At 34.8% G+C, this 19612-nt stretch overlaps 2 protein-coding genes across 9 annotated transcripts; one reads left to right on the plus strand and one right to left on the minus strand.

The window, feature by feature from the left end:
- Nucleotides 1-372: 372 nt before the first annotated feature.
- LOC107907182 (serine/threonine-protein kinase VPS15) lies at nucleotides 373-8611 on the minus strand. 2 transcript variants are annotated; one of them, XM_016834439.2, is made up of 11 exons: nucleotides 8077-8611; nucleotides 7773-7895; nucleotides 7630-7675; nucleotides 7371-7531; nucleotides 6978-7057; nucleotides 6360-6465; nucleotides 5954-6130; nucleotides 2710-5868; nucleotides 2041-2288; nucleotides 1856-1955; nucleotides 373-876 (listed from the first exon to the last, which is right to left on the minus strand). In XM_016834439.2, the coding sequence occupies exons 1-11, from the start codon at nucleotides 8347-8349 to the stop codon at nucleotides 700-702; spliced, it is 4650 nt and encodes a 1549-aa protein (XP_016689928.2). In that variant the 5' UTR covers nucleotides 8350-8611; the 3' UTR covers nucleotides 373-699. The 2 variants fall into 2 exon arrangements, with proteins under 2 accessions (XP_016689928.2, XP_040949038.1); XM_041093104.1 differs by lacking the exons at nucleotides 7630-7675; nucleotides 8077-8611 and having other exon boundaries at nucleotides 7773-7901.
- A 4828-nt stretch (nucleotides 8612-13439) lies between these two features.
- On the plus strand, nucleotides 13440-19379 carry LOC107907181 (arginine--tRNA ligase, chloroplastic/mitochondrial). Of its 7 annotated transcripts, none has more exons than XM_041093105.1 (19): nucleotides 13443-13689; nucleotides 13962-14019; nucleotides 14171-14241; nucleotides 14329-14468; nucleotides 14626-14701; nucleotides 14805-14906; nucleotides 15046-15261; nucleotides 15580-15660; nucleotides 16067-16150; nucleotides 16239-16343; nucleotides 16741-16919; nucleotides 17273-17357; nucleotides 17570-17753; nucleotides 17935-18004; nucleotides 18124-18193; nucleotides 18404-18493; nucleotides 18656-18721; nucleotides 18810-18914; nucleotides 19106-19379. In XM_041093105.1, exons 1-19 carry the CDS (start codon nucleotides 13570-13572, stop codon nucleotides 19214-19216), a joined length of 2013 nt encoding a protein of 670 aa, XP_040949039.1. In that variant the 5' UTR covers nucleotides 13443-13569; the 3' UTR covers nucleotides 19217-19379. The 7 variants fall into 7 exon arrangements, with proteins under 7 accessions (XP_016689924.2, XP_040949039.1, XP_016689925.2 ...); XM_016834436.2 differs by having other exon boundaries at nucleotides 18653-18721; nucleotides 19045-19235; XM_016834434.2 differs by having other exon boundaries at nucleotides 13444-13689; nucleotides 18653-18721.
- The last annotated feature ends 233 nt before the right edge of the window (nucleotides 19380-19612 follow it).

Genomic DNA, 19612 nt, shown 5'->3' on the forward strand with positions numbered 1-19612 from the left:
TGCTGAGTCAAAGCTTTTGATGCAACATGAAGTTCGCAAATCTAACACAATTACTAGACCATGAACATGACTAAACAATCTAAAATAACGCTGTATTTTCTTTTATTAGTTCTACCTCCATTCTCATTCATACTTTCTTTTCTGATTTCATTCTTCTGGCCTTCTCAATATCCTCATTTCAGTCTAAGCTCCTTTGTAGATATCAGCTTGTAAGTGAACAAAATAGAAAGGAACAATGACAAAAGAACATGATGCATGATTACGGAAGAAATCTAATTGCTTGCCAGGATAACACTTTCTGGTTCAGCATATCAAGAGTACATTAATTTATTAACTACAAACAAACTGAAGTACTGCAAAAGAAGATTGGGATTGGACATCAAAGGGGTTCAGATTTAATATCAATGAACTTTGCACATAAATGAAAATGTCTGGAGATACACGTTCTTGCCTGTTAAACATGAATAAGACCTATGGTATTTTCCCTTTTCACTGATAAATAGGGCATGGTATTGATAATAATAATAATAATAATCCCATATAAACCTACACGCTTACAAACTGTACAAAACTACAAACCAACGGAAGTAAGTGGTTGGGCTGCAGAATTTAGGATCTGAATTTGAATGTATATCATGTACAATTTTACTACTTCTGTAACTGAATATGTATATTAAAGCACTAAAGCTTTTGGGTTATTCACTTCCAAACCTTAATAGCGCCATCTCTACCGCTTGAGATTAAGAGTCTCTGGTTTAATTTCACTGAAGCCAAAGAGAGGACAGAATCATGGTGGCATCCAGCAGAATCAGTGGCAGCAGCAGCAAGAACTGCTTTTGCTGTCAGCTTTGTTGTTAGAGGTCGTCTCTTTGTCTCCTGTTTATGAAAAGATAATAAATAAATATTAAAAGGGAACCCTAAATCAACAACTTTAAAAGACAAACAAAAACAGCAATAAAAGTTCCACAAGGCATGCTTGCTTTATAATATGAAAAGATAGTTGAGAGAATTTGCACAAAAAACATGATAGAAGACGAGAACAGCGATTCAAAAATGACATGGCTGACAACTTTAGCTTAGTAATTTGCCTAGTTTTCATTAAAAATTAACAGATTTACTCCCTAAGGCTTTGCTAGGTAGAGAGGAAAGAAAAATTGGAAAGATGGAAAATTCAAAGGGTAGAAAAACAGAACTTGGTAGGAAGGATGGAAAATTTGAAAGAAAAAGTTATCTTTCCATCCATTACTTGGTAGAGTTGGCAAGTGAAAGGAAAGAAAATAAAACATTTGAAAATTGCATAATTTTGAACTAACATACACCTCTCCCTCATTTCCTCTCCTCTCGTCATTCCAATTTAAAAAGATTGGTTTTTATGCATTAAGATGGAAAATAATCATCTCTCCTATTTCCTTTCCTCTCACTTTCCTTCCCTACCAAGCACAGTCAAATTTTATTTTCTTTCCACTTTTCCATTCCTTCCTTCCTTCCGTCCCTCTACTATCCACCCAACCAAACACACCCTAAGTGACAAGTAATAAAAGCAAAATCCGTAAATGAATATTTAAGAGAAGGAAAGGTAACTAAAAAACATAAGCCCCTGCAAAGAATAAGTTGTAAAGCAAGAAATTAAAGTTTCCCAGGATAAGTAACAAGTATATCCCGTGTCACTAAAATAGTTGAAGCTCTGACTAAAATAAAAAAGGATGCTTGTCTATCAGTAAGATACATTTCCATACTACTTACTACATTTGATCGAGATAGATAAATAGAAAACCGTTATCCACAGTAACCCAACAAAAGTCTGAAAGGAAAACACATGAATGAAGTTTAACGTAAAGCTATCACTAAAAGATACCTGTACAACTTGTGCACCAAAACTTGATCTTGCTTCATAGAAATCATCATTTCCAACTCCCTTAAAATTTGGGCCACACATACAGTAACTTCTATCAGGGCTGCAATTAAAACAATGTAAATGATGAATAAAATTCCATAAGATCACTGAACAAGGTTAGAAGAAAAAAGGAATTCGACAAAAACCTGAAATGGTCCCAGCGGCGAATTCTTAAGTCAGTGCCCCCAGTCAACAGATCACCACCAGGTAAAGGAAGTAATGAACGGATACCCGGAACACGAGGAGGTGGTTCATTTAGTTCATCCACTCGATACCTTGGATTTGCATTCCTCCTCGGATCAGATTTAGAGCTTGTTTTAGCAGATGGCCTAGCCAATGCCCATGGTAAATCAGACATTTCTGCATCACTATCATAATTTGCAGCCCTAAATACCTGGAGATAGAAGTTGGAAGGAAAAAATTCAATCATGGTGAATGATAAGAACAAAACCAGTTTTCAATTCTCACTATAGAGAGCCAAATACAGGCTTTTTAATATCCCTTCAAATCAGTTTCCATTGTGCATAACCTCTAAAGAAGATTTTAAAAAGATATAACTAGAACAATAATAACATCTCTTCCATTTTCTCCTAATGCAATTTGGAAGGAACCTCACTTTTCTATCCTACCAACCATGATAAAAACCCTTTTTCCACCTGCCCATTTTCATCCTCAGAATGTTTTCTCCTATCAAACACAGTTTTAATATAAAGCTACTGGAAAATTTTCTAATTATTGTTCCAAATACCACAATCATTTATTTCAATTATACATGCATTTAAAAATAGTAATTCATAGAACAATAGCCTGTTTACCTGGTGGCAGGTCCCATTCTCTGCATTCCAAAGTGAGACTTCATTGCAGCCAGCAGCAACATAAATAAGAGGCCTAGCAGTTGTAGAAACTGAGACACTTGAAGGAGGGACAAAGAGACACATCTTTTCTACCGGGCATACAAGAGAATACTGCCATGAGTTCACCGGAATACGGAACCTCAAATCCCAAAGGGTAAGCACACCCCTAGAAGACCCTGAAACAAACCAGTTGCCGCAAGGGCCAGCTACCAGACACGATATATAGCCTTCCTCTGGAATTGCTTTCAGCGTCCATGCATTTGAACTTGATCTTGTATCCCAAAGATGAATACCACAATTTTGGGTGCTGTACATAAACGTTTGAATGCCACAGTTATCTATGGGGTAGTTCAAAAGGGTAAGTATTGCACCTTCCTTCACATCCTTCTTTTTTATATCAGCGATACCTGAATACTTTTCAACAACATTTCCTAGACCTTTAGAAATATGATCAACAGAAAACATATGTATTGTCCCATCGCAAGCTCCAACAACAACTTGGGCAGAGTTTCGGAGCATTGCAGTGCATAGTGCTCGGCTTCCTTCCAAGTGATAAGTCAGCCTCGACCTAAATGATATATCCTTCTCCAACTTTCTTGAATCCCACACTTTGACAGTGGAATCATCAGATGCACTCACAAAGAAACTGTGATCATTTGAAACTGCAATATCATTGACAGCAGATCGGTGCTCCTGCAGGTGTGCAACCAACACCCCACGAGGCCTCCAACCCGAATCTGGAATTGATGAAGACCGAGAAAAAGAGGGTAGTCCGGTAAAATCAGTCGAAGTAGAAGCATCTTCCATTCTAACCGAACTTCCTTTCACTGTACCGGATAATCCCATGTCTTGAAATTTACTATTAGCATTGGCTATTTGATCATTTTCCCGACTTTCTGGTTCATGCACAACTCTGTAGAACTGTTTAGAACCGGCAGTTATACCAAAGGAGCCTGAAACAAGCTTAGGTGTTGGAACTGAACTAGCCAGGCTGAATGATTTACTAATTGGATCCATCCAAGGCAAAGGAGTATCAGAAGCTGCTGAAGGAGCTACCGTAGCTCGCTTGTCCATGCTAAAAGAGTACAAAGGTATACCTTCTGACGATTTATCACACATGAAACTATTTAAACCATTGAGCTGCGGAGATGTTAAGCCTGAAAACTGTAACTTCTCTAAGCATAATGGATCATGCATGTCGATTGCACTAGAAGCATTACGTGTATTACACCCCAGTGCTCTCAGCTTGGCATCGTCATCAGCAGCTTCTGTTAGCCCTGATTGCTGCAAGACACTATCAATAGGTCTATGACTTCCATTAGACTGTTGTTTCTCAGACCAATACTTCATTGAGTCTAATTCCCCAGTCCCTCTCTCGAGTAAATCAGCAATTTCCCATTGTTTAGATTGTGCTGATGAATTGTACCATATCTTTCTCTGTCTCTCCAACATATCAGAACTTCTAGCATTTTGTAAGACTTCATAAAATACTTCCCTTGAGACTGGTGGCTTCAGACAAGAAAGAAGAGCCTTTTCAGAGTCCAGAGATGCAGGTTGTCGACGTAGGAAAGGCTGTATAACTGGAGCAAGAAAAACGTAAGAATCTACAGCTCCCAAGCACTCACTGCTAGATGCAAGGAAAGTGACAACTGACCTCCTTACCCATTGACTAGGATAACATAGCAATGGAAAAGAACGCTCTATCATTTCAATCAATATTCTTTTCCGCAAAAAACCACTGTTGCACAGAACGGCCAAACAATCCAGCGCATTGACAATAACAGCCTCTCTTGCATCACCTAAAGCCTGCTCAATATAAGGTAAAAGATATTCCTCTACACTTCGTTGGCCCACAAAGAAGCAGACAAACACAATTTGCCCATAGAACACTGCCCTTAGCTGCTCATCTCTATCATTCAAAAAAGCTGGAAGTATGGGCAACAAAAAGTCATTGCTCTGTCGCTGGCCAAAAAAGCAGCATAAGTTGCCAACGTCCTGAAGGAGTGCTCTTCTAATGTTTGGAGTTTGCTTTTGACCCATTACAAGTTCCTGTACTACCTCAGCAATCAACTTCCTCAATTGGCCTAACTGTGCATCACTGTTTGACCTCTGAATACGCCCAGATGACTCACCAGATGACGCTAATGACTTCTGTGGCAAATTCGTTTCATTAAGAACCCCAGCCTCACTAAGCCTTATTGAATGAATCAAGAATCCATAAGCTGTTAGAGCCAGCTTAGCTATATTGCTTGCATAACAAATTCTCACACTTTCCTCTGGATCATCAGGAAGCATGGAAAGCATTGGAAGAATATACTCCGGAAAAATTTTGGCATCGCTTGGAGGAAATTCTCGAACTAAGGGCAGAATGTCACACAAAGTCTCAAGGGCAGCACACCGCACAATTGCCGCTGGGTCTGAAAGCATTGCAATTACATACGGAAGCACTCGCTGCAAGCGATCTTCATCATCGATGTATAGTGAAGAAGTCTTCAGCAAAAGTATAGCCCCTCTCCTTAAGTGAGGCAACTTAACGTTACGTATGCAAGAACAAAGCAGAGAGGCGACTAGCACCATCCCTTCACATTTCATACTGTCTTGAGGTAATGGCAGAAAAGGCATTCCGAACGTGTCTGATTGACTGTCATAGTCAGACATCAATGAGTTTAAATCATCCATGGTAATCTTTTTTAAAAAAGGGTGATCATTTTTCCTAAACAAATCAGAAATATTTTGATGAAGGACAGGAGATTGCATGCCATGTTGTTTAAAATCTTGGGAAAGTTCATATTTAGGTGTATCCCCTCTTGTTGACTTCTCCCCAAGGTAATGATTGCTCTGTTCAACATCCCCAAGTAGGGTATTAATGTTTCCAGGAAGCTTGAACTGATCCCTAATAGAAGCATTATCTATCTTTTCTCTTTTTGTCAACAAGTGATTTGCTGAGCTTAACTTTTGTTTTGGAGCAATCTCTTCTGACTGTTGTTTTGCAACAATTTCTTGCGACAAATGACCACTTAAGGTATGTGACTTGCCAAGTCCTTTTCCCATCTCATCACTTGACCTCTTGCTCATCATTTGCTTCAGCATCTCAGGGAACACTCTCTGGCACATTGCAATCTACAGTAGAATTACAGAGCAGGAATGCATATATTAGATGCAAGAAGGATAGATTTTCCAAGTTCCAAATTAAAAATATGTTTACCCTCATATCAGAATGAAGAGGATTCCAGCAACGATAAAATCCGTGCAGAAATGGGGAGAAGTAGCTAGGAAATACAGCAGCTACATAATTCTGTAGATAACTTTCAGCAGATAGGCGAGACTCTGGTTCAAGTTGGATCATATGAAGTATCATCTTGCGCACTCCAATATCTGGGATCTGCACATGCAGTGCATATTATTAGAAAAGAAAGTTAAGGATGAATTGAATTTAACAAGAAGAAAGTAAGAATAATTCTTACGACTAACAAGAATAGCACTGCTAGTAGTCTTGTGCAGGAAAATGAATAGCAGCAATAAGATCAAATAAAACTCAATATGAAGAAGGAAAATCAGTGGAAAGGGATAGCAAGTGCATCAAGCAGAAAGGCAGGGAAGGAAATTAGCACCTTTTCAAGATGTTGACTAGGATCATATTGCCCTCTGCGATATGCAAGAAGCTGAGAGAGTTCAAACAGCGGCTGGCCCTCAAGGAAAAGCTCAGCAATTACACATCTAAACAGTGGCATAGCAAGTGTATATTATTATATTGTTGGACAAAAATGATATGGTATTTACATTTTGTTAAAAACTATATCGAAACCACTATTTCACATGAAAGATCAAACTATATCAAAAACACTCGCAAACCAAAAAGTAACAAAATTTCACAGCAATCACATCTGGCAGATTATCATTACTTCACTAGAAGACTGAACATCAGGCAATACCACTAAATGTTTTGAAGATTCAATCCTATCAGTATGTTTAAGCTAAAATCTTTAAAAGGCATAGTACAGATTGGCATATCAAGATACTATGTATGGTAATTCACAATGTAGCACTATCTCACCAATCGGTGCCTCAAAAAATTACACTTTTAAAATGAAACTCAATTTTTGAAACCATTTATCTAGTGACATATGATTTCAGATAAGAGACCAGAATGTCTTTGAAAAGGAAAAATAATTTCAGAAGGTAGTGTAGTTTCAAAAAAAAAATGAAGCTACTAGATTAAGAAAGCTCACCCAATAGCAAAGATGTCCATAGATGGTTTCAAAGGTGCATCTTGAGCAACTTGCATTTCACCTCCATGCTCATAAAATCTCTATATAACAAAGAGGAAAAAACAGTATCAAAACAAAGAATGCATAATAGCTATATTTTAAGGAATTTATTGACCACCGCGTAGAGAACGTATATGTCATCAATTTGCTAGTCAAAAGAACAGGGCAAATTTGCTAGCCAAAAACGAAAGGTGCAAATACAAGAACATGTATGTCATCAATTTAGATTGCAAATCATCCTTGTATGATGCATTGATAACATGAGACTGTTCATCCAAAAATCTATCATGAGAAACAAACAAAACAATGATCGGTTCAAACCACAGCAATAAAATAAGTGAAACTAGAACCAACCTCTGGTGCAAGATAACACAGCCTTCTTCCTCCGGTGTCAAAGAAGAAGGAGAAATCTGAAGGGTCGTCATAAGGAATATATGTGGGCTTGAATGAGGCAAAATCAGCAAGATAAACCCAGTTCCACGAGGTAACCAACACATTCTCACATTTAATATCACCTAAAACAATTTTGAAAGTACAGCAATTAAAAACAGCATAGAACAAATGAAATCAGAAGATATAACAAATAAATTCCTCTGTAACTAACTGAACTGACCATGGCATATCCCCTTCTCGTGGCACTGCTTCGCTGCAAGAAGCAACTACAGCACCACACACACAAAAAAAAAAAACTGAGACGAATTTTACTCTTCAAAGCCTAAGAGAGTAAGATGCAAGGAGAAAGTAATGGAAACAGACCTGAAACGCCAACCACTTCTTTTCAACGAGACTCAGAAAGGGCCGAGTACTTAATCGATCATGTAAATTATTGAAAAAGTATTGCCTTAACAAATAGGCCGCTTTGTCCGTTTCTTGCCAAAACTGTTCGAAAATCAAACATTCAGAAATTAAATTTCCAAATTTTTATCTGGTTAATCTAAATCTCAATCTCAAGAATTAGTGTCATGCAGATAGTTCGGACCATAACAGTTTTATATAATTAAACTTAGGTCTAAGTGAAATACAAATCAAACAGTAAAAAAATCAAGAGACAACCGGTGACCTGGAAGGGCCAAACGTGGGGGTGTTCAAGTGAGCGAAAGATTTCTTTGATGTGAACGAGTCGACGCTCGTACTCACGGAGATCGATGGAATCGCCACGCTTGAAGTAGACCTTAACGAGGACGAGACCTTCGTCGTGCTTACATAGGATCGACTTGAAGAATCGGCCTCGACCAAGCACCTCCTTCAACACCAGATTGTACGAAGACGGCAGGTCATGCAGGTAATACTCCGTCGCCGAGACCTGCGTCGTTCGCGCGATCTTGTTCCCCATTTAGCATTTGAGTTTTCGCCGCGACTTTGCAAATTTCTTTTTTTCTTTTTTTTTTCTTCTATCGGAGCATCGTCTCAAAGCAAATATGGAGTATGGGCGCTTCGGATGGCAGGATTTTCTTCTCTCTTTCTTTCTTTTTCTTTGTTTAATAGATAAATAATTTAAAAGGGCAAAAAATAGTTTTCTCCTGCTGGAGTTTGGCTTCTTTTTTGGTATGGGGTTGAAAGTTTTTTTGGGTTCGGGTTTCGTGATTTTGAGATAGAGTAGGTTAGGAGTTTGGAGCTGAGATGAGTACTAAACAACGTGGCGTGAGAAGATAGGTAATCCATCTGGGGCCCATTCAGACTTTAACGGATGCGATGATCTTTGATATGAGATCTACGTAAAAACGGCTCCATTGTATGCTTGGTTGGGATCCAACTTTTATCAATTTTTTAGATTTCAGATGTTTACACATGACACGGCTAGGAAAAATTAACTTGAAAAAGATGAAAATTGTGTAAATTGAAAATCCATTCAAATTATTTTTTAAAATATTTTATATTTATTTTATTTCTTATTTTATAAATTAAATCATAGTGTAATGTCTTGAACATGGTCCAATTGTTAACTAAGAAAATAAAGTCACCTAGCACAAAACTAGTTCTTTTTGAAGGTAGCAGAAAACTTCTTTCTTTATAGAAATTAGCACAAAACTAATTATTAAAACCTCATAATTTGCTCTAAAATAATTTTAGCATTCAAAGTTTCAAATAAACCGCATGGTCAGACATATCATGCATAATAACCCTTGAGCATTAGGTATAAATATCAAATTATGATTTTTATTCTATTTATCCCGCTTTACGATTTTTTACCGTTATTAAGTCATCCTTTTCCATCTCAATTTTATTTTCTATAGGTTTAAATATCAAAATACATCTTGGAATATAAGTTTTGATGCATTTAAATAATATACTCGTCTTATAAAAACGTATAAATTTTAAATCTGATCCATCTTTCTCCGAGAATTGTCTCTAATAACAAATCAACATCGAAAAACATCAACACCGTTAACATAACAAATCATTTGCATTCATATTCTTTTATATACTAATTTATAATGTCACATGCGCTATATGTGATTTTATGGGCTTGATTTTTTAATTAAATTTTAAATAATATATTTTTAATTATTTAATTAATTATTTTAATTGTTAAATATAATTAAAATATATTAATTTAGGTGTTGTTTAATAAACTAAAAAATAAATATTAAAAATTTAAATATTAGATTTAAGTTATAATATTGTTTGATATATTACTTAAAATTAATTATCGGATATACTTAAATTGTTTGATAAATGTAGATTTTAAATTATAAAAAATACATATTCTACAACTTATCCTTAAATTTTAAACATTTTAACTTGTTGTAAACAAAAATTAAACTTTAAACATAAATTTTTTATAAGATAATATAATATTAAAATAAATAAAACAAATTTTATTTAATTAAATTTATTCTTAATTAAGTGATAAATAACTCTTTATATATTTATTGTTTTCACACTAAAAAATTCTAATAAGATTGTTTTATTTTAGATTATCAAACATGTGTAAAAAAATTAAATTATTAAAAATATTAATTTTCAATTGATTTAATTTTTTCAATGATCTATCCAACAAACCCTTATTTAACAATTCAAATATAATAAAAACAAAATTTTCAAATATCTTGTAGATCAATAAAATTTTAATAATATTAAAAAATATTAAAAAATTAAATCATAATTAAAACATTTGTACTATTTCCGGTATACAGTATAATTTTATTTCATGTAATCATTGTTTAAAATAATAACTGATAAATATAATTAAAATATATTAATTTTTTTTGATAATTCAAATATAGTACTAATAAAAAATTCATATCATTAAAGTATTTGTACAATCAATAAAATTTGATTCACTTTCAATTTTTATTTTTATTTTCTTAATAGTAAATAAATTGACTGTAATCATTTTTAAAATAATATATATTTAATATATAGAAAAAAATATCAAAGTAAAAAACTTTTTTAAATAATTGTAATTGTAAAAAAAATTTGTGCAATTTTTATTTCGACTATACTTATTTTAACTAAAACTTTAAGTTTGTAAATTAAATTATATATTTTTTAAATGTGTAATTATCACAATTTTTATTAATTTTAAATTATTTTAAATTTATAATTATCACAAATTCTATTTTATGTCAATTTTTTAATTATTAATAATTATAAATTTAATATTATTATAATTGTTAATTTAATAATATGTTATAAAATAAAATATATTCTTGTCCATTTAAATATTTTTTGAAGCTCATGCTTATATATTATATATTATAAATATAGATTGTAGATAATAACAATATAATTTGGGGGTTAATTTATTGCGGTTATTTACACCATGTTTGGTTGGGTGTAATGGCTAATCCATTACACCCCGATTCGGTGGCCCCATATTGTTTTAGCAAAGCTTCAGCATATAGTTGAAGTTTTTATAACAAAAATACTAATTGGAAGACAAATTTTATTCTTTATGCAAATTATAACAGATAATTTTAACATAAATGTGGAAGGGATAATAAGCATGGCAAATCATTAGTAGTATTTTTTAAAATATTTAGCTTTCATTAAAGGAAATGGTACATGGTAGGTTGGAGGTCCAAAAAATATTAAACTCAAAAGCTTATATATAAAGAGTCACAATTTTTAACTTAACCCAATGAGAACTTGTTAAATATTGGTAATTGCCGACTTGAATCCTAGAAAGAATTTAGGCCTCCGACCCACAACTTGAACGAGTCTCGCAACAAAGTGAGTTCATAGGTACAGTTCGCTAGTAGAGCTCGCAGATACAGTTCTCTAGAGGGTCCGCAGGAACAGCTTGGAATATAGGGTCGCAAATCAAGCTTGCAAGAATCCAGAAAAGGCCATGGTTTCAGTTCCATACATCCAAGGGACTCGCAAACAATGCCACTTGCCCTACAGGCCACCATGACATGTGTCCAGTAAGTATGGAGCCTACCCAGGGTATTAGCCCCATGAGTAAAAAAGATTGTGTGCTTCGTAAACATGTGTCCAACAGGCCTGGAGCTCGCAAAATGTCAATACCAGGAGCAGGGAATGTCAGCGCTGGAGGCCATAAAGCCAAGACAAAGTAGGTGGTCCTTGTTATGAGCTGTAATAGTACTAGCGACAACATGCATAAATACCCCGACATTCCTATCAATAAAAATACGAGCAAAATATTACTCAACAATTGGTGTGGTAATACTCAATAGGCCCACTGAGAGGGGGACTAGATTGTTATACATTAGTAATCGCTGACCCGAATCCTAGAAAGGATTTAGGCCTTTGACCTACAACCCGAACGAGTCCCGCAGCAAGGCAAGTTCGCAAGTGCAGTTCACAATGAGAGCTCACAGATACAAATCGCTGAGGGGTTTACGAAAACAGCTTAGAAGACAGGGTCATTGATCTAGCTCGCAAGAATCCAGATAATACCATGGTTTCAGTTCGCGTATGTCCAAGGGACTTGTAGACAGGACCACTCGCCCTACAGCCCACCATGACGCATGTCCAGCAAGTACAGAGCCCACCCAAGGTATTAGCCCCATGAGCATAAAAGACTGCGTGCTCCGTAGACACGTGTCCAACAGGCTTGGAGCTCATAGAATGTCAAAACTAGGAGCAGGGAATGTCAGCGCAGGAGACAATTGAGCTAAGACAAAGTAGGTGACCACTGTTATGAGCTATAATAGTACCAGTGACAACATATATAAATACCCCGACCTTCCTATCAATAAAAATATGAGCAAAATATTACTCAACAAAACTCAATGTACATAAGGAATCCTAAATCATAGAAACAAACCAACAAGAGTTAAGAGTTGCCATCACCATTGTTGGAATCACCAAAATGCACGCCTCCAACTTAGGAAATCATATCATGGCAAATGAAGCATTGAAACCGCCATGGACTAATTGAAAGAAAGACAATATTTGGAGCCAAGTCATCTAACTTGGCTTTAGCTACTAGGAGGAGGAGAAAAACAAACTGGGGCGAAGTTAAAAATTATTTTGGGGCCAAAATTAAATTGCATATTTTTATAATAGTAAAAATATAAATTTATCATCTTAATAGTTTATACGTTTATAATTTTAAAGGATTAAATTAAAAATTTATCATTTTTTGAGTGTAAAATACAATTCTACTATTTCTAATTTAAACCTTTGAAAATTATAAATGGATTTAAATACAAAATTTTCTATTTTAGAGGGGGGAAATCCCTACCAGCCCCATTGACTTCACTGCTAAGAACAAGTGAATAAGAAGAGAAAAGGGGAAAAGTAGGTGGAAATGAGAAAATAGAGGAAATAAGCGACTGATCCGACAAAAAAACAAAAGGTGGTTTCAATATGAAAAAATAAGGGCTAGGTTTTTTGAGAGAGGACAAAACTTTTTAACATTTTAATTTAATCATCCTTCGTGTTCGGAATACATTATAACCGAGACAAGCACTTAAAATATCAAGGAGAGCATAGCTAATATGTTTTTTTTTTTGTTTATCAATCACAAATGCTCAATGGCATAAGTATGGAATGCATTAAGATTTATCAAGGGGACGGGCTCCTTTTAAGAGAAAATTGTGAAATGTTGTTGGATAAGATCGATATATATCTTAATGGATTACCAACAATATAATAAAAAATAAAATTAAACATCATGATACCTTCATAATTAGTTTAAAAGATCCAAATTTCTGATTTTCGTAAAATATAGTACTTTTGTTTCATTCCCTGCGAAATGCAAACATTACAGATTAAACCCTAACCTAAAAAATTGTAATTTGTTTTATAAAAAAGTTTTAAACCTTAACCTAAAAATATCATAATTTGTTTCCTAATAAAGGTTTAGTTGTATTAAAGAATGTCTCATACATGTTTAGTTTTTTGTTTAAAAAAAATTTATCAGTGGGTCCAGCCTTTAATAACTGACGTGGCACGATCTTATTGGCAAACTCACTGATAAAGAAAATATCCTAAAAAAATAGGCAACAAAAAAAAAAACCCTAAAAACAGAAAAAGCATGGAAAGAAGCAGCAGGAGAAAAGAGGGAAAAGAATCGAAGGGTTTTTTGGGGTTAGCATAATCAAAATATATTGAAACTATAAAGGAAAGAGAAAAAGATATGTTGACACCCTTAACCCTTTTAGTACCGCCGGCATCTCCTCCTTCACTGTTTTCCTTCAATCGCTTCTCTCATTTCCCATTTCTACCTACATCTCCGCCACCACCACCTCCGCCTCTGGTCAGTCATCTTTCTCTTTCACTCTGCTTGTTCTTTTAATTCTTTCAACTTTGTTCCACTTTGTCTGCTTATTCTCTCCATGCACAGTTTTCTGTAATTAGCTTTGGATACTTTTTTTCCTTATGGTCGATATTGTTATATACCGTGTGTTTCGATGGAAGCTTCAATTTCACGTTTTATTTTTTATTGATTTGAAAATAAAATCACTTCTCTGTATAATAAAGAAAACATAAATATGATTTTTAGATTTTCTTTTTTTGTACTTTGTTCAGAATGTCTTGTTACAATGCATCAAGGAAGGTGTTAAATTGGACCACTGCTATCGTCCATGTAATATTGGGACTCCAGTTGACTGCATTTTGCACTTTTTTTTAGTGAACAATTTTATATGTTTGGCTATTTTCTTTGGTTTATTGTTATTTTTCTAAAATTCATCGAGTGTTGGTAGTAATTTTGTTCTATAAACCTGAAAATTAGACAGATTTATTGAGAGTAGTATCTAGAAGACTTGTTTTGGCAACCAAGACGCAGTCAATAACGACCATGGCAGCTGTAAGTTCATTCAACTGAATATTCATCCATTGATTGTCTTATCTGGAAATAAGGGTACTGATTATTTTATTTCAAAATGCGGTTTAGCAAGAGGAAGAATGTAAGGGTAATGTGAAGGCACAGTTAGCAAAACTATTTGAAGTTTCACTTAAAGTAACAGTTCCGAATGAGGCAGATGTTGACCCATTGATAGCTGCCTGCACTGGCAAATTTGGTGATTACCAATGGTATGGCGTAGGTTCCCTTATTGCAAAAAAATACTATTTACCTTAGAAGGTGTTTTGATGTTATGAAATGGTAAATAACTTGTTATTAGAAGTTTCATAGAGCCTTCAATATGGAATAGTTTTTCTTCCCTAATTCCTTGGAAAATTTTTGGTGCAGTAATAATGCCATGGGCCTTTGGTCTAAAATCAAAGGGAAGGGTACTCAGTTTCGTGGCCCTCCAGCTGTTGGAGAGGTTGGAATGATTTGATTCTGGAGTATCATCTTTCCTGTATCATACTTTGAGTCAATGGATAATCATTGTTTTGTTCATTTAATTCCCTTGTTTCTTTTGGTAGGCAATCAAGAATAATCTTCCGACCTCTGAAATGATAGATTCATGCTCTGTAGCTGGTCCTGGGTTTGTAAATGTAGTATTGTCAAAGAATTGGATGGCCAAGGTGGTTCACACATTCCTCTGTTTTGCTTTTATGTCATCGACTTTCTTTCCTGAATAGTATTCCTTTTGGATTTGGCTTTGCTTGTTGTGGCTGTTGCATTGATCTAATAAGAGAGCTTGGCTTTTTTGTTGTTTGACAGAGCATTCAAATGATGCTAATTGAAGGTATCGATACATGGGCACCACAGCCTCCAGTTAAAACAGCAGTTGTTGACTTTTCATCCCCTAATATCGCAAAGGAAATGCATGTTGGTCACTTGAGATCTACCATTATTGGTGACACACTTGCTCGTATGCTTGAATTTTCGAAAGTCAAAGTTCTTCGGCGAAACCATGTCGGTGACTGGGGGACACAGGTTGGTGTTGTTTCGGATTTGTGCATAAAAGGCATGCATTATTGTTTGTGCTCAGAAAAGGCTTAAGCATGCATCTTATTGTGAAGTTTATATATATATCTTGGTTGCTGTTCATAAAAGTTTTTATATCTCTCTTATTGTGAAGTTTGTATATCCATGATAGTCTGTTATCTTATTGGAGTTTCTTGTCATGGACTTTGGCTCTTAATTTGTCTTACACTTCCTTTTGCACTCTGCTACTGTTAAAGCAGAAGATCATATAACTTTTCAGCATGATCCCAGCTGTACCTTTTTTTGACTTTCCTATTTGTTGTGCAGTTTGGCATGCTGATTGAGTTTCTATTTGAAAAGTTTCCTAACTTTGAAGATGCTACTGAAACTGCCATTGGAGATCTACAGGTGAATGAATGTTGTCAAATTCCTTTGAATTTGAAGCTCAAGCAGAAATATACTAAGCACTGGATCCATCAAATAATTGCTGATCCACTTTTTTTAGAGGCTATACCTCTCTATAAAACAGGTTTTAACGAAGTTCATTATGTCTGAGCTTTTAATGATGTTTTAATCAAATACATTTATTTTATTAAGCTACATCTCTTGAATAACAATTGAAACTTCCTCTTTTTATGCATGAACTTGTTTAGACTTTTATGAAGTAGATTCTTTGTAGATGGTTGAACCAATTTAGAAATTATTGGTGACTCTTTTGTTTATCTATAAATTTCTTCACCAAACACAAATTGAAATCAGATTGATTATCAAAATTGAGTGATTGTTGTAATCCTAACTTGGGTGACTCTCTTAGGCATTCTATAAAGCTTCAAAGCAGAGATTTGATTCTGATCCTGCATTTAAGGAGAGAGCTCAACAGGCAGTGGTGCGGCTTCAGGTAAATTTTACTTTGTTCAGTATTTGACTCTCTCTCTCTCTTGATGTACTTTTATTCATTTACACTTATCTCTTTGAGCTCATTTAAGGGTGGAGAAGAAAAGTATCGCAGGGCATGGGCACAAATATGTGAAATCAGCCGGACTGAATTTCATAAGGTCTATCAACGACTTGGAGTTCATTTAGAGGAAAAAGTAAGTAATGTCAAATGTCAATCTCTATGTATTGTTATATTTTGGTCAGCTTAGGTAATTTTCAGGTGCACTTCTACATAAAAACTTCTCTATGACATTCAGGGATCATTGCAAAACTCCTGTTTTTATGATTTACTTTCGATTTTTTCTTTATATCTTGGACCTATTTATATAATTATCTTCAATCTTGTACAAACTGTAAATATTGTGTTTATTGATTTTAACATTTATATAATTGCCAGAGAGTCTTGCATATGTGCAATTGTACACGATTATGCTACTTTGACATATTCCACCAAGCTAGTCAAGTTTTCTACAACCTCATTTTAGAATGTTTTGTCCCTAGTGCAAATGGTGCTCCTGATTGACCTATTTATGATTATTTCCTTGTTGACAGGGAGAGAGCTTTTATAATCCATACATTCCTGGGGTTATAGAAGGGTTGACCAAACAAGGATTAGTTGAGGAAAGTCAGGGAGCTCGTGTGATCTTTATTGAAGGCATTAATATACCTCTTATTGTTGTGAAGAGTGATGGTGGTTTCAACTATGCATCAACTGACCTGGCTGCTCTTCGGTAAGTTTTCTTCCGTTATTTGATGTTATGAGCCTGTAGTTTTTGTTTGGCATTCCTTGCCAAATGTCAGAATTATGTGCCAGCCAAGAGAATTACTGAAATTACCCTGGCTAGAATTACAAAAGTGGTTCTTGGTTCGAAATTGCTTGAGCGTTTAAACTTTAGATGATTTATTGTTTATTGTTTCCTTTTTCATGTTGATCTCATTGGGTACTCTGTTAGGCCAATTTGTTTTGATAATTGTACTTTTTTACTAATTATGGAACAATCTTACTGCGTTGACATGGAGCATGTTAGTCTAGCATAGGAATTAATTAGCTTCCTTATCGATCTTTTTAGTTTCAATTTTGTAGGTATCGCCTCAATGAAGAGAAAGCTGAGTGGATTATATATGTTACTGATGTAGGCCAACAACAGCATTTTGATATGGTGTTCAAAGTATGTTCTCGAAGTTGTTTCTTGAATTCTGTTGTGTAATATTTTAAAACCCTTTGTTAATGAAGTGAAACTTCACTTCCTAGTTCTTATTCAACTTACTGGGACTATATTGATGTTTGTGAATACCATTATAATGATCATAAAGAGTTATTCCAGCTTTTGACATCTAGTCTTTTTCTGTATATTCTGAAACTATTTTGGTTATTTTTCAGGCTGCCAAACGTGCAGGGTGGCTTCCTCAAGGTGATAATTATCCCAAAGCTAGCCATGTTGGTTTTGGACTTGTTCTTGGAGAAGATGGCAAGCGTTTTCGAACCCGTAACACTGAAGTAGTTCGTTTAGTTGATCTACTTGATGAAGCCAAGAACCGAAGTAAAGCAGCACTTATCGAGCGTGGTATGATATTAAACCCTATCTCTGTTGTTACAAATGTTTTTTAGCTCTTTTTAACTACCTTATGTTTGTCAGTCTATTAGTGATGTATTTGTTACTGCAAGTTCTTTCGGTTGTTAAATTGTGTAGCCCTTGAACTTTTCAACCTCTTGTATCTGAAATTGTTACTTTGTGTGCCAATCAGGTAAGGGTGAAGAATGGACCGAGGAGGAGATTGAGAGTACTGCAGATGCAGTTGGTTATGGTGCTGTAAAGTAAGCTACTTATTATTATATCAAGTTATTTATGTAACCTAATTAGTATTGCTATGATCTTCTCAGTAGTTCTTGTACTATTTTGTTTTCTTTTTAATATTCATTAAATCTGATTGCAGGTATGCTGACTTGAAGAACAACAGATTGACCAATTATACATTTAATTTTGACCAGATGCTTAACGATAAGGTGCCTAACAGTTTTTTATTTAGACTGCAAATATTGTGGAACTGGTTTCATCATTTTGGTCTCTAGTGAACTTTTTATGATGAAAGTTTCCCATGTTTCTTCTGCTGCTTCTGATTGTAGTTTTCTGCTCCTACTAATATCATTACTGTTGCTATTACTTCAATCACTATTAGCATCTGATTCTTGCCTTCTAAATTTTTTTAATGGCAGGGCAACACTGCTGTTTATTTGCTATATGCTCATGCTCGAATATGTTCAATCATCAGGAGATCTGGTAAAGATGTGGAGGAGCTGAAGAATGTAAGTTCCCCCTCAATCTGAAGCAGTAGCGTTGTAAATCTTTTAGTTGCCTTTTTATGTACTGACGTTAGTATGCTGTTATTAGGCTAAGTAGAACTACTCTTTTGTATCAGACTCAAAATCTGCAACTTTTACCCATTATCTCTTTGTTTTTAATAGAAGGGGACATTAGTATTGGAGCATAAGGATGAGCGCGATTTGGGGCTCCATTTGCTGCAGTTTGCTGAGGTAAGAACTTAAGGAAAAAAAAAAAGAACAATCTATTTATTGTTTCTTGACTCAGGCTCGGTCTGACAAATTTTTATCTTGCTTTGAGGTTGTTGAGGAGGCTTGTACCAATTTGTTACCGAATGTTGTGTGTGACTACCTCTATAGTTTATCCGAAATCTTCTCCAAATTTTACAGCAACCCTGAGTGCAAGGTATGATCAACGATCTAATTATATGGTTTCTTGGTAAAATAAACCTTGTTATTGCTCGTCACCCTGCCCTCACAAGGCCGTTCACCTAGTGTTGAAACTAGGAAAGTTCTAATGGCGGAGTGAATTCTAGGTAAAAGATGTTGCAATGAAACTTTAAGATGACATGTGGCATATATTGATGAAATGAGCAGGTTATCGGGTCAGATAAGGAAACAAGTAGACTACTATTATGTGAAGCAACTGCAGTGGTTATGAGAAAATGCTTCAATCTCCTGGGAATCACACCTATTTACAAGATATGATTGTACTTTGAAAGCTTTACATATAACCTTTTCTTGAGCAGGGTGGGTTTTATATTAGTTCATATAAAATCCTATGTACCATTACAATTGTATTCAGATCTCATTACTTTATTTATTTGGACAGTTTTGATTGTAATTATGTATTTAGCTATGAATTTATTCATACCTGCAGCAAGGCCTAATTAACTAATTTATTTATCTATTTAAAACACTAATCGCTTTCAGCTGCTGAAGGATTGTCATGAAATATTATTAATCCACTTCTTTACTCCAAACCTTAATATTCATGTTAATATCTACTCATATTTAAATTATGTAATTGAAATTGACAAATTATTGAAATGTACTATATATATGGTAGCTATATTTTGTGGGAGCATTTTTGTTTTTTAGATT

The sequence above is a fragment of the Gossypium hirsutum genome, chromosome D05 (genome assembly GCF_007990345.1).
Source record: "Gossypium hirsutum isolate 1008001.06 chromosome D05, Gossypium_hirsutum_v2.1, whole genome shotgun sequence".
NCBI lineage: Eukaryota > Viridiplantae > Streptophyta > Magnoliopsida > Malvales > Malvaceae > Gossypium > Gossypium hirsutum.

Excerpts from the sequence above, each read along its gene's own strand:
- LOC107907181 (XM_016834434.2), top strand. The coding sequence starts at position 13,570 with ATGTTGACACCCTTAACCCTTTTAGTACCGCCGGCATCTCCTCCTTCA. Across the intron at positions 13,690-13,961 it reads CACCACCACCTCCGCCTCTG|AATGTCTTGTTACAATGCAT; the intron begins GTCAGTCATCTT and ends TACTTTGTTCAG. Across the intron at positions 18,915-19,105 it reads ACAGCAACCCTGAGTGCAAG|GTTATCGGGTCAGATAAGGA; the intron begins GTATGATCAACG and ends TGAAATGAGCAG.
- LOC107907182 (XM_016834439.2), bottom strand. The coding sequence starts at position 8,349 with ATGGGGAACAAGATCGCGCGAACGACGCAGGTCTCGGCGACGGAGTAT. Across the intron at positions 7,676-7,772 it reads AGAAGTGGTTGGCGTTTCAG|TTGCTTCTTGCAGCGAAGCA; the intron begins GTCTGTTTCCAT and ends GTGGTGCTGTAG. Across the intron at positions 877-1,855 it reads TTGGTGCACAAGTTGTACAG|GAGACAAAGAGACGACCTCT; the intron begins GTATCTTTTAGT and ends TTTCATAAACAG.